The 13,047-nt window shown below is 33.7% G+C and overlaps 1 protein-coding gene across 1 annotated transcript in view; it reads right to left on the bottom strand.

The window, feature by feature from the left end:
* CEP192 (centrosomal protein 192) overlaps positions 1–13,047 on the bottom strand; it is a 61,803-nt gene that overhangs the window by 41,662 nt on the left and 7,094 nt on the right. Inside the window, exons 6-16 of the mRNA XM_070940640.1 lie at positions 10,991–11,120; positions 10,644–10,777; positions 9,873–10,019; positions 9,585–9,723; positions 8,669–8,727; positions 5,246–5,462; positions 4,446–4,577; positions 3,792–3,856; positions 3,498–3,695; positions 2,971–3,094; positions 7–95 (exon numbers count right to left, since the gene is read on the bottom strand). Coding sequence (XP_070796741.1) covers positions 7–95; positions 2,971–3,094; positions 3,498–3,695; positions 3,792–3,856; positions 4,446–4,577; positions 5,246–5,462; positions 8,669–8,727; positions 9,585–9,723; positions 9,873–10,019; positions 10,644–10,777; positions 10,991–11,120 — 1,434 coding nt within the window. The remainder of the gene's footprint in view (positions 1–6; positions 96–2,970; positions 3,095–3,497; positions 3,696–3,791; positions 3,857–4,445; positions 4,578–5,245; positions 5,463–8,668; positions 8,728–9,584; positions 9,724–9,872; positions 10,020–10,643; positions 10,778–10,990; positions 11,121–13,047) is intronic.

The following is a 13,047-nucleotide window of genomic DNA, read 5'->3' as shown; positions in this document are numbered from 1 at the left end:
ACTTACAGTTCTATTTTCTCTGGACTGCATATCTGATTCACCAACAGCAGAAGTAGCAAATGCAACTTCCTTTTTAATGTTTTCTTTTACATCTCCTAAAGAAATGAACAAAACGGATAAGACAAACAAAAATCCAGGTAATTTAAATAGGTTAGGACATTAGTTAAACTAATAACAGTGAGAAAAGAGGCCCAGCATTTTAAGGAACAAGTGCTGGTCTTTAGTTTTTCATACAGATTTTAAAGCAAACTTTGCAAATAGTGATTGTTGAGGATTCGCCAAACATAATTTCATAAACTATGATTTATGATCACAAAGAATGCTTTATGAACACCTATACTACAAGTAGTCCTCCATGTATGACCACCATTGGGCCCGAAATCTGAGTTGAGTGAGATACCACATGACCACTTTGCTTAATGACTGCAATCATGGCTCTCCGGGTTACACTTGTCCCTCAGTCCACTGTAGGAATGGATCTCAAATCTGGTGGAATCGATTTTTTTTAAATTTGATTTTATATGCCGCCCTTCTCCGGAGACTCAGGGCGGCTTACAATGCGTTAAGCAATAGCCTTCATACTTTTGTATATTTATACAAAGTCATCTTATTGCCCCCATAATCTGGGTCCTCATTTTGCCTACCTTAGAAAGGATGGAAGGCTGAGTCAACCTTGAGCCTGGTGAGATTTGAACTTGCAGTAATTGCAGGCAGCAGATGTAAGTGGATGTTAATAACAGTGCTTTAGTCTGCTGAGCCACCAGAGCTCAGATTTTCTTACTGTAGACTTTTACGGATGCCAGATTTTAATCATCTAGTTTCACCCAAACAAAAAAACCTCACCCAATAAGAAATAAAGCAAATATCTCCATATTTGGTAGTAAGTAGTCAGTAGATATATTGTGAAGTCCATGAAGTATTTTCTACTGCATATCATAGAGAGGACTATGTAGATTTTAAACCTGAACTTTTTCTATTAGGTAAAGCCCCAGAAAAATTTGATAAGCAAAATATATATTTAATATTGCATGTATTAACAGCAGATTATATTTGCACAATATTGGAAAAATGAAGAAATACCACGAGACGAAGAGATAATTAGGAAGATACTGGACTGTGCAAAAACGGATAGACTTACATTGAAAATTAAACAGAAAGAAGATTCAGAATATTATCAAACATGGAACTTATTCTCTATATCTCTTTCCAATTACTATTGACCTAGATATCTTTTAATGCTAATTTCTGTAAGAAAAGATAGCTCTTTCCCAATTTTTGGAATGACAAATATGAAAAGAACTCCAAGGTCTTCAGAAAGGATATATGAGAAAAAATCTGGACCACTGTCTTCAATTGACAGGTCCTGAAGTGGGTGGAAGCCTTGCTTGAGCTGTACAAAAAAAGTCTACATGTACATCCTATATACTGTATTTCTATAGCAGACAAAGGAGAGCCTGATTCTTGGTGTGTGACCAGTCAGGAGTGGATTAACAGATCAACCTACTAGGATTACGAATGTATTGCTCAAAATTTGAGGTGGCAACAATATCACCTTTGTGAAATGAGAGAAATAACAGAATAATCTCATGAAAACATACTGAATGTGATATAAACCTGTGACCATTTTTATAGCACAATTAAAATTTCTGGATTTTGGAACCAATCCATACCTAATACTAGGGGAACATGCAAACAAGTTAAAAAGAACTGTAAGTTTCTTGAGGAGCAACACATTCAATAATGGAGTCTCAGGAATTTCCATCATTAGTCTCTATTCATATTGGAAGCTTACATCTGATTAGGCAAGGAATATAGTGCTGTGCCATAGCTGGGTCTACAAACTGCAAGTAAGGTTGCCTGTCTTACAGAGAGAGCAAAGACTTGCTGAAAAATGTCTGATTTCTCTAATCAGGACTAAAAATGAATAATCCAAGAAACTAGTCTCTCTGAGGTCAGATCAGTATGATTCTTTAGGAAAGGGTTTAGCAACAATTCAAGGTTATCTAACAAATATACTATCTTTTAAATGAAAGATAACTTTGACTATAGACAAAAAAGTGCTTTTTTTCAAGAGGCAACTGGACTTTCTTGTTTTTCTTTGAAGATAGCAATAGCACTTAGACTTATATACTGCTTCACAGTGCTTTACAGCCCTCTCTGTAAAAGACGTTTCACTTCTCATCCAAGAAGGTTCTTAGCTCTGACTGGATGGTGATGAATAGAAGGATTTATACTCCTTCCAAAGGAATATATATAGGAATATTACATGCAACAACAGATAGAATAGCGGTTCTGAAAAAAATATAGTATTGGTGTCCTTTCACTGTTCTTTTTCTAAAGGATCGGGAGGGAGAGATGAGTGGCTGGCACTGCTAGCCTCCATTCATTCCAGTGTCTGAGCCATCCAGCTTCCCAAAGGAGCATTGACAAGCTCACTGCACACCAGGAACAGCACACAGCTCATGCCCAGTAAATCAGCAGCAATAGCACTAATTATGTTTCCCTGAAGGGAATGAAGTTAAGTACTAAAAGGAAATAATCCTATGTCACTGGGACCTAGTATCAATGGTTGACTTCAGCTATCAGAGAAATCTGTGTCCATGGACAGTAAGTTATTATCCATGTGCTTGCTGGCCATGAGAGCCTATAAAACACTAAAATAAAATAATAAAAAATTAAGCAAAATTAAGAATGGGCAAACTACTCTATTTGTTATGGTTATGGGAACAATTGCCCCAACTATTGAACATTTCTGTTTCCTAGAGAAAGACAAGGTTAGAACTGGCTAGAACTGGAGAAAGATGCTATTCCCTTCGCCACACAGTAAGTAACATGAGAAAAAATCTAAGCTTTTCCTCCAGGGTTGGTAAAAAGAGATATCTAATACTAGAAAATAAACAACTATTCAGAATGAAATACAATCAGTACATCTAAACATACAATAAATATTATATTTAAAGTAGAAATTACCTGGACAATTACTAGAAATATTCAAATCCTGTTCACCAAAGTTTGTTGTATATATATCAGATTGCCTCAACAAAGGTATGGGCTGTCTCTTCTTTGGAGAAGTGATATGATAACCAAAAGACGGCTATAAAAAGACACAAAGAAAGCAATACATTTATTGATAAGCTAAACAGTATCAGGGAAATGTATGGGCTCAATCTAGCAATATCAAATGTTTCTTGAAGGTTTGTCTTGCTAATAGTCAACTGAAGAAAGTATCCCTAATGAATATTATATCCTGTGTAACAATAGTTTCTATAGATCGATGTCCAATCTTGTCTACAGTAGTTTGCAGATATAGAACTATCAAAGGTTTTTAAATTAAGTTTCCAGAAGCCAAATTGTGATATGTTAAGTATTCTGTCTTGCCTGAAACTCTTCAAATGAATCTTTATTTTTAATAATCTGCCAACAAACTATAATAATTTTAATTGAAAACAATGCAAAAACACCATGTCTCCTGCATATAAAAGCAGCTATATATGTACCCGTTTCACATCACCACTTCCACCAAGGCAACCAAGAGCCTCAGATCTCTGACCAAAGAATTCTCCCAGAGAAAGTCGTAAATAACTTGCATCTCTATTAAAGTCATTTTGAGACTCTCTTAATATATTGTGGTTATTAACTGATTTCCAAGATGCATCTTCTAATCCAGATATATTTTGCACATCCATTTTCTCTTCCTGAAATTATACAAAACACAAAAATATCAAAAATTATCTTTAGGTGTTTAATACAAATATTCTAGAATGTATCTATTTAATGTTGATGTTACCTACCTGCATAAACCTGTGTTCCCTTTCAAATACTTCCTGATCTTGGGCAATCATAGCTATCGCTTCAGCTTTTGAGAAGGGTTAGGAAAGAAATAAGAGAGAGAAAAAAAGAGAATACTTAACTTAATAAAATTAAAGGCAAATTATAACAGAAGCCCAAGGGCTCACTCTAGACTCTAATTTCTTATAACTTCTTATATAAACTTTATGAAAAGAACAGGCATTATTTTCTTTCTACTAAAATAGACTAGAATATCTATACTAGAATATCTATGGCAGATATATGCATTTCTATTAAAATATATCTGTTAAATAACTGCCAAAGATTTAAGCCATTTGGAATACTGTATCTGTATCACTGTTCTCATAACAAATACTATATGCATTTTAAAAATCTAAAGCACAGTAGTCTCTCTATGTGAACCAGGTTTCCTAGTTGAAGAAGCTATATTAAAATTCATTATTTATTTTTAGAAGCAAATACACCAAGTCATATTATTAAGCATTAGCTTTGTAATTTTGTGATTTTACTTATTTCTTGTAATTCTTGATATTGAGAAATTAATTATTTCAAGTGTGAGCTAGCAAATGGATCCTATTTTAGAATTATAAATTTACTAGTAGGAAATTGTAAAAGAAAAGTATAATCAGACTTACCTCCAGTTATAAAGTCTCCACTTATGTCTGAAACATTGGATTTTTCTTCTTTATCAAATGAGGTATAATATGCAAGATCTGTCACCCATTTACCCTCTTCATTTTGGTATACAACATTATGTGACTGGTCTTCTGAAAAATAAATTTTATGTTGTCTTTAAAATTTCAAGTTAAAAAATTTATATCATATGTGTAAGAATTTACAATTAACGTAAGGAAAGTTTGTATTAAGAGCCCTGGTGGTGCAGTGGTTAGAATGCAGTATTGCAGGCTAACTCTGCCCACAGCAAAGAATTTGATCCTGACAGGCTCAAGGCTAAGTGAGTTTTCCAGCCTTCCAAGGTCGGTGAGGACCCAGATTGTTGGGGGCAATATGCTGAGGTTCTAAACTGCTCAGAAAGTGCTGTAAAGCAATATGGGGTGGTATATAAGTCTAAGTGCTATTGCTATCTACTGGAGAAAAGCAAGAGAAATTAAGAAAGCAACTAGCTGTTGCTTTCAGACAAAATAACAGACAACTGCTATTTTGTCTAAACTATAATACCAAATATTATATTTAAGGTTCAATTGTATTTTTGTTCATTAGCTATTAACAAACTTATCTATGCTAAATGAAATGTATCATCTAAAACTATTTGTTATTTAAATTACAGATTCATAAAGCGCAAAGCACAGCAATTGCTGACAAGGAGTTTCTTAGATTAACAGCCAAAGCAAAATTAAGAAAGTCTAATTTACTCTAGTTGGTATGGCAAGGTGAATGGTGCCAGAACTTTTGAATGACCTAGCATTTTACTAACCTTTTGTTGTATGTTGATCATGTTCAGATTCTTTGCAAATAGTGGGGGACAGATAAACATCAGCTAAAGAAATGTGATTTTCATTAGCCATTTGACACTGGTTGGGAAATTTGATTTGTTGTTCTGTATTCCAGATCTCAGAAGCAGCATTATCCTCAATACATTTAAAGTAGAGTGAATCAAGATTTAGCTCAGAGATGATTTCATTTGTGGCATTCTTTTATGAAAAAGCAAAAATACATAAAAAGGAAAAAAAAGTTGCTTTATGTTTTTAAAATGATCTTTCTTTTCATTATCAAGTAACTGATATATTTCCAGGTTATTTTTTGACATCAAAACAAAACAGAAAAATCCACTCTTATACAGGTAGTCCTTGACTTACAACAGTTCACTTAGTGACTGTTCAAAATTACAATGGCACTGAAAAAAGTGACTTATGACCGTTTTTCAGTTACAATCTGTGAAGCATCCCCATGATCATTTGATCAAAATTCAGATGCTTGGCAGCAGGTTCATACTTATGACTGTTGCTGTGTCCCAAGGTCACGTGATCATCTTTTGAAACCTCCTGACAAGTGAAGCCAATGGGGAAGCCAGATTCATTACCAGCTTACTATCAACTGCAGTGATTCACTTAACAACTGTGGAAAGAAAAATCGTAAAATGGGGCAAAACTCACTTAACAAATGTTTCACTTAACAACAAAAAATTTGGGCTCAATTGTGATCGCAATTTGAGAACTACCTGTATAAAAGACTTTTATTAACTTTGGAATACTTTATCAATGCTCAGATTCTTTGGCTCATGATCACCAGAAACAATTCTGCTTCGTTGGATACTTTTATTTGTAAATAGATTCCATCCACCACTAAATAAAAGAGCAAGAGACCAACCAAAGCTGAACCTCTCAAGCTATCAAGAAAAAGATGTAGTGCTATTAATAATAATAATAATAATAATAATAATAATAATAATAATAATAATAATAATAATAATAATAATAATTTTATTTCTATACCGCCCTTCTCCCGAAGGACTCAGGGCGGTGTACAGCCTATTTAAAAACACAAAAAACACAACAACAATTTAAAATTTAAAATCATTAAATAATTAGGCTCCAATTAAAATCCCAGAAATTTAAAATACCCCAATTTAAAACATTATGTTAATAGCCCTGCCTGGCGGAACAACAGGGTCTTCAGAGCGCAGCGAAACACCCGGAGGTCGGAAATCTTTCGTATTTCGGGGGGCAGTTCATTCCACAGGGCTGGGGCTCCCACAGAGAAGGCCCTCCCCCTGGGTGTCGCCAGCCGACATAACTTGGCTGATGGCACCCGGAGGAGACCCTCTCTGGGATAGTTATGTATTATTAAGCCAGTCACACAATAAACCTATTGGACAACTTTTACTAGTTGAAACTAGTGATTACAAACAAGATAGATAATATAAAGGCACCACACTACCCTTAAAATAATGAAGTGAGATCCTCTTTTACTTAGGAGATACAGTGCACCAGCTTTTTATTGCTCTTGAGTGAAAAATTAGATGTGAACATGTTCTGATTAAACTACAGCATGCTGCATGATACCCTGGTGATTCTTACTCAGTTTTACAATAGTCCACAATCGGCGACTATAATGGAACCGGCCCATTTCGGTCAGAAGTTGTGACAGCCATTAAGTGAAGCACCTATGTGATTGCCTCAATTATAATCCCACATCCCGGCTCTTTCAGATGCAGTTGTTGCAGTTGCAGATGGGTCATTAGGCTGAGTATAGAGTGCCTCATGGGAGGTCCTGGGACGCCTAGTGCAAGCCCTGTCCTGGGTCTCTCAAGGCATTCTCCCACACTGAGGCACCTCATGCTCTACTTTCTGTCCCTTGTCTCTTCCAACAGACTTTGGACCTACTTCCCAAGCCACAGGGTCCCACACTCTCATTCCATATCACCCATTGTACACTTACCATTCAAAGATATCCAGAGGCTGTGTTAGGAAAGGAGGGGAGACCATTCTGTTCTTGAGCCACAAGGTACAATCCTGGAAAGAGTTACCATTTTGGAGAAGCCAGAATTAAATGCAGCCGCCCCCAAAATGGCTGCGTTCAGGATCATGCCACAAAGTCGAATAAAGAGCTCTGAGCTTTCCAGAGCTTGGATTAGTGAAGCAAAACAGGCCTCTTCATTCCTGGGAATTGGCTGCCATTTTGGAGCAGTTACAATTCAATAAAGCTGTCCCAAAAACGGTGGCTGCTTGCCACCACATGGCCTGGGAATGGAGTGGCCGCCCTCCTTTCCTAACCCAAGCTCTGGAGATCTTCAAAAGATAAGTGTGCAATGGGCGACATGGGGCCTATTGAAGTGCAAAACAGGCCTAATGCCTGGGCAATGGCCTTCAGGAAACCACTAGCGTGATGAGGGGAGATAGGTGAAGGGCCCCGCTGCAGTATCCCTGTGGTTGGTGTTAAGGGTTGACTTCAGGGGTGATATAGTTGCTATAACTTTGAAACTGTATTATAAGTCGCTTTTGGGGGATCTGCTATAACTTCGCACAGACGGGTTATAAGTCAAGGAGTATCTGTATTTCATACATAACTATTTTTGGAGATGTTACAAAACTTTCATTGGTGCTTTCCAGTACAATACATGTCATAAAAATATTATGTGCTTATTGTTTTTGAGGTATTAACTGCTTACTTATTGGATGTATTAACTGTTTCCAAAGTCTTTTAATTGTAAAATGTCTTATGGAATTCCTGTTCCAAATGCTTCTCTCTCAAGAGGATTGGCTTTTCTCAGCAATCCTAATGAGATTTATATCTTCCGAGGCTTGAGACAACCTTTGGAATAATAGTATATATCCAGTTAAATGTTCCCCACAGTAGGTTTACTAGATTCTTTTGTGGCTTGTTAAATAACTAGACTCCTATCATAAAACTAAATAAAAATCTAATCTTCCTAATCTTCTGAATATTTTATTTTTATTTTTAAAATATTTTTATTATGACTAAAACTTTTATGGTTATCTTTTTAGGGGCATTTTTAAGTTAGAAAAGCAGTCAAGATGTCTCCCTTTTCCTTCTTGTGTGCAAATGTCATAACTAAATATATGTATGACAATTAAGCAGATATGTTTGGGACAAGATTTACTTTGCAAAATGCAGTAACAAAATGAAGCACGAACTTAGTTTTAAAACCATAAGAGCAAGAATTTTGTATTGAACTTGCACTTGAAATAGATGAGAATTTTTTTGCAAATGCAAAACAACAAAACATCCCTAATAGATAGTCAAAAGAAGATTGATCAGGAAGAATTTTTATCAAAAGCAAAAAAACTTAATCAAATAAGCACTCAAAATCTTTTTATACAAGATTTAAAAATTAGTCTATTACAATAAAATTTTAGGACTTACATCCTGAACTTACATTTCTGCCATCTGTAGTAATTTTGAATATTCCATCTTCCCTATCATAGTCATGATAATCTGCAATTATATAAATACAATTTTCAGTTTATTATATATATACATATACATCCTGTTTTCCCTACAATAATCCTATGAAATGGGTTGGGCTGAAAGAGTGTGATATATAACTAAAACAATGCTAAATTAGAATTTAAGATACCTTTTGCTCATTTACTTTCCAATTTTAATATATTAATACACAGAAAAGATCTGTGGCTAAATATCAAATAGGTATTTATCAGTGATGTATGGTTATTTGTTTATGGTTAACATTTTTTCATATACATTTTCTAATCCATGAGACGAAATCTATCTAAGTTTCTGGTATACAGATAACTGGTTTGCACATATTGGGTTTTTTATCTCAGCCTCTAAATTCCCTTTTTACAACCCTGTAGTCCCTGTTCGGGGTAGAGCCTCTCTAAACTAGAAGGCTATGATGCGCCTTGCTGTAGCTTTGGCTTCACTACTGCTGTGTTTTTAGAAGCAAAAGCTGCAATGTACCAATTTTTTAAAATAAATTTAAGATATTTTTGGGAATAGAACTATATTGCCAGAGTATTGCTTTTCCATTGCCTATAATTATTTTATACCATCAATTTTCAGTTAATGCATAAGTGCTCAACTCAAATTTCTTGCTTAATTAAAAGTAGCCAGTATTTAGAAGGCAAAATATTCCAACAACATTGTGGCCTTAAAACATTTTAGGTTTTCTTTTTAAACTACATAATACATATATCTCATTTTTTTTACTCTATATTTATATGTAATAGTGTTTAAAGCTTGCAAAGATACCGCACTGTCTTTTAACTAGGTAATTAGATCAGATTAACACACATTAAAAAAACATTAATAAAGTTACAAAGTTAGCTTACCTTCTATCTCTGAACAAATATGTTGAGAATCTGTTTTTCTGCTTTTGATTTCGGAAAGATTTGCTGCTGTTCCCACAGAAAGTTTATCAGAACTCTTACGGTACTCTGATTTAGGATTAAATTTACAGTTTTCATTGTTCTTCCATAGGAAGGAAATAAAAGACAACTTATAATGTATTTAGCGTTAATAAATATATTTACAATTTACAAAAGTTCATAACTAACAAGTCCCAGCAATATTAAGACTGATTTCCACTAAAAATGTAACTAAGTTTAATTATCCTGTACCTCTTCCCTTGTAACTATGGGCAACTTGAATTGTTCTTCTTGCATGCTGTAATGTTTTTCCTTAACATCATATGATTCTTCATAACTTGCAATAGGAGAATGATTTCTTACTGTTGGTTGATAAACAGTTGGAATCTGAAAATTTTCCTGAAGAAGTTAAAGGTTTAAATTTCAACTTTTTAACCAAAATGTCTAATTTAATCTCTAATATTATTTACTTAATGTTAATCATGCTAATTTTAGTTCCACTTCGCACAAATAAAAAATAAATTTACTTGACCAAAATTGAAGCCAGTGTAGAAAATATTTCAATTAAAACAAAAAAACCAGATATTATTACTTCTTATAATTAAGATTGTACTCTAAATCAAGTTGAACTCTCTGAAGTCAGCCATGTTCATTACTATACCTAAATTGCTCTATTTGCCCCAAAGGATTTAAAAACATCTTGAAAATAAAGAGGAAAAAAAAACACTTTTTCAGTGTCATTTTAATTTTGAACGGTTACTAAATGAACTGTTGTAAGTCAAGGACTATCTGAATAGTTCTCCCAAACAGTATACTCTACACATGCCTAGATGAGGATATGTTTTTAAACAGAATGCTTAGCTTACATGTTTCCATACTTCCAGCAACTGATTTACATCCTTTTATAAATCTTCATTTTAGCTTCTTCTTTAAACTACCAACTTTATTGCATCGTTTCAGAAAGCGAAACTGTCAATTTGAAATGTTCAATATTACAGTGACAGATTTTTCATTTAGGGATACCTGTTCTGGAGCTAATTCCATGCTTTTAATATAGTCCCCATGTTCCTCTGCATCTTCAATTTCTGGCAGTACAAGCTGTTCAAAATACGCTTCCAACTGGTCATCACAGAATTCTTCATCTCCAATATCATAATCTAATATGGAAAATAAAGGTTTGCTATTAAACGTTTCATATCATCACCAGTGATCTCTAGAAGGTTGTTTGTTGTTTTTAATAGTTATGTTATTTAAAATTAGCATTTAGCTGCATGAAAAAACACAATATATGCAATGATCTGTTTGCTGATATGATACATCACCATTAGAAGCAGAAGAAATTCCCCAGATTTTAACTTTTTATCTCATACCTGCAGAACATTCTTCGAGGCTCTCAAAGCTCAGCAATTTCTCATTTTCTATAAATCTGGAAAACCCAGCCACAGAATTGCTGGCTGTTTCACTTGCTATATCATTCTGATCAGGATCTAATGAAGCAAACTGCAAACATTAATTTTAATAAATTATTTGTTTGATAATCTGCAGAACTCTTAGAAATTAGGTCCCAAGAAAAACTCACAAGATGGATAAAATGAGCTTATAATAAAAGTTATTCCATTTAAATCCCACATGGATGGTTAAAAGTAGATCCAAGAAAATTAAAATCCTTAATTGTACACCACATGAATTAGTGGAAAATATTAAATTTAAAAAATGAAGTTTATACAGTTTCAGTAACCAAGATGGAAATTCTGATTTATCAAATATTTGGAATATTTTAAGTGTCAACAAATACATAGTCTATACAGATGTTTTATATAGCAATAGTACTTAGGCTTATATACCATTCCATAGAGCTTTACACAACTATGCAGGTGTTTTATATATCTGAACTTCCAAAAAAATTTCAACAAAGCTTCACACTAAAAGATCCTAAATTATAAAAGAATTATTATCTTACAAATTAGCAACTGATTAAAGAAACACATTACAGATGAGCAATATAACGGGATCTTCCAAATATTTGAACTAGGATTAGTTCTGTTTAATTGTTTTATGAATGAACCTGGGTAAACAAGTATTGTAGAGTATTAAGAGCACCTATTCAGGCTGATAAAGAATCCAAAGGGAGCTTTCAAAATGCAAGACAATTAAATGGCTTACAATTTAATTGGGCAACAAATACATTTCATAAATTAAAAAATGGACAATTAAATGCAGACTACCTAAATATAAAGCAAGCACTGACCCAGAAATGAGTAACTACAAAAAGATTTGGGGATTATGTTTAGTAACTACCAATTATCAATTTAGGAGCTCCAGCTGTGCTCAGATTTATTAAGATGAAGACTGAAACACTGGGCTAATAGCATAAGGGCATTGTTATAGAAGATAAAAAGTAGAGAGCAACTTTTGGAATGTTCTATAAAATTGTAGGATACAGTAGTTTTGGATCATCACAGTGTAAATATACAAAAGAAGGCAAAAAAAATAATAGCTTGGTTCAATCCTATATTAATTCATGATTCTTTCAATTTTGTCAGAATGTGTTCCATTTTTTAATTCCTCAAACTATGGTCAAGAGATTGAGCTGAGCATAATGTACAAACCCAGGCAACCACAGCTAAGAATAACTTCCCAGTTAAACATAATGACTGGTTGAAGGTATTTTATATTAGAGCACATGTAATCAATCTACAGGTTCTTATCTGTCTTTGTGCTATTGGATGGATAGAAATGTTAATTCCCTCATCTCCTGATATCTGATTGGATATCAGGGAAATAACAAACAGCAGCATTTATCAGGATTGTTGAACTTCCAGGAAAGACCAAAAAAAAAAAAAAGCCTAATTTTTCTTCCATCAATAATATATGAATGTCCTGGTTTCATTTAATAATCCTATGTAGTTTCAAAGGACTGTAATGGTATCAAAGTATCTTCTTACAAATCCTATCCTATTCCCAGCTTAGTTCATTCACAAAGCCAACATAGATGATTACTATTCACATTTTATTACCACCTGGCAAAAATTTGCAGTTTTAAAATTAAATATCAGTACAGATGAGCATTAACTTTCCAGATCTTTTGTCTATCTAAATAAAAGAATGGTTGACCCGTTCTAATATCCTTCCCCCTAAACTATTAATGAAAAATCTTACATAAGGGTTCTTACAGATTAAAAAAGGAAGCACTCCATTCACATGTGAAATTTTGGTTTAGTGTATTTACCATATAACTTTTACGAAAAAAGTATCTCATAAAATACAAACTGGAGTGTCAAATAATCTGAACAGTGCAAAAATTCCTTAGGCTGATTACAGATATTTGTTTAAATACTGTAATTGTTCAGAAATGGAAAATGAAATTATAGGATGCAAAGGTATATATAGTAAAGATATATATAGTGCACTTTAACAGAAGGTCGAA

This window comes from Pituophis catenifer, unplaced genomic scaffold (genome assembly GCF_029215685.1).
Source record: "Pituophis catenifer annectens isolate HBS135680 unplaced genomic scaffold, rPitCat1.0.hap2 SCAF_3, whole genome shotgun sequence".
Taxonomy (NCBI): Eukaryota; Metazoa; Chordata; class Lepidosauria; order Squamata; family Colubridae; genus Pituophis; species Pituophis catenifer.
This window is presented reverse-complemented; position numbering and strand designations above follow the sequence as displayed.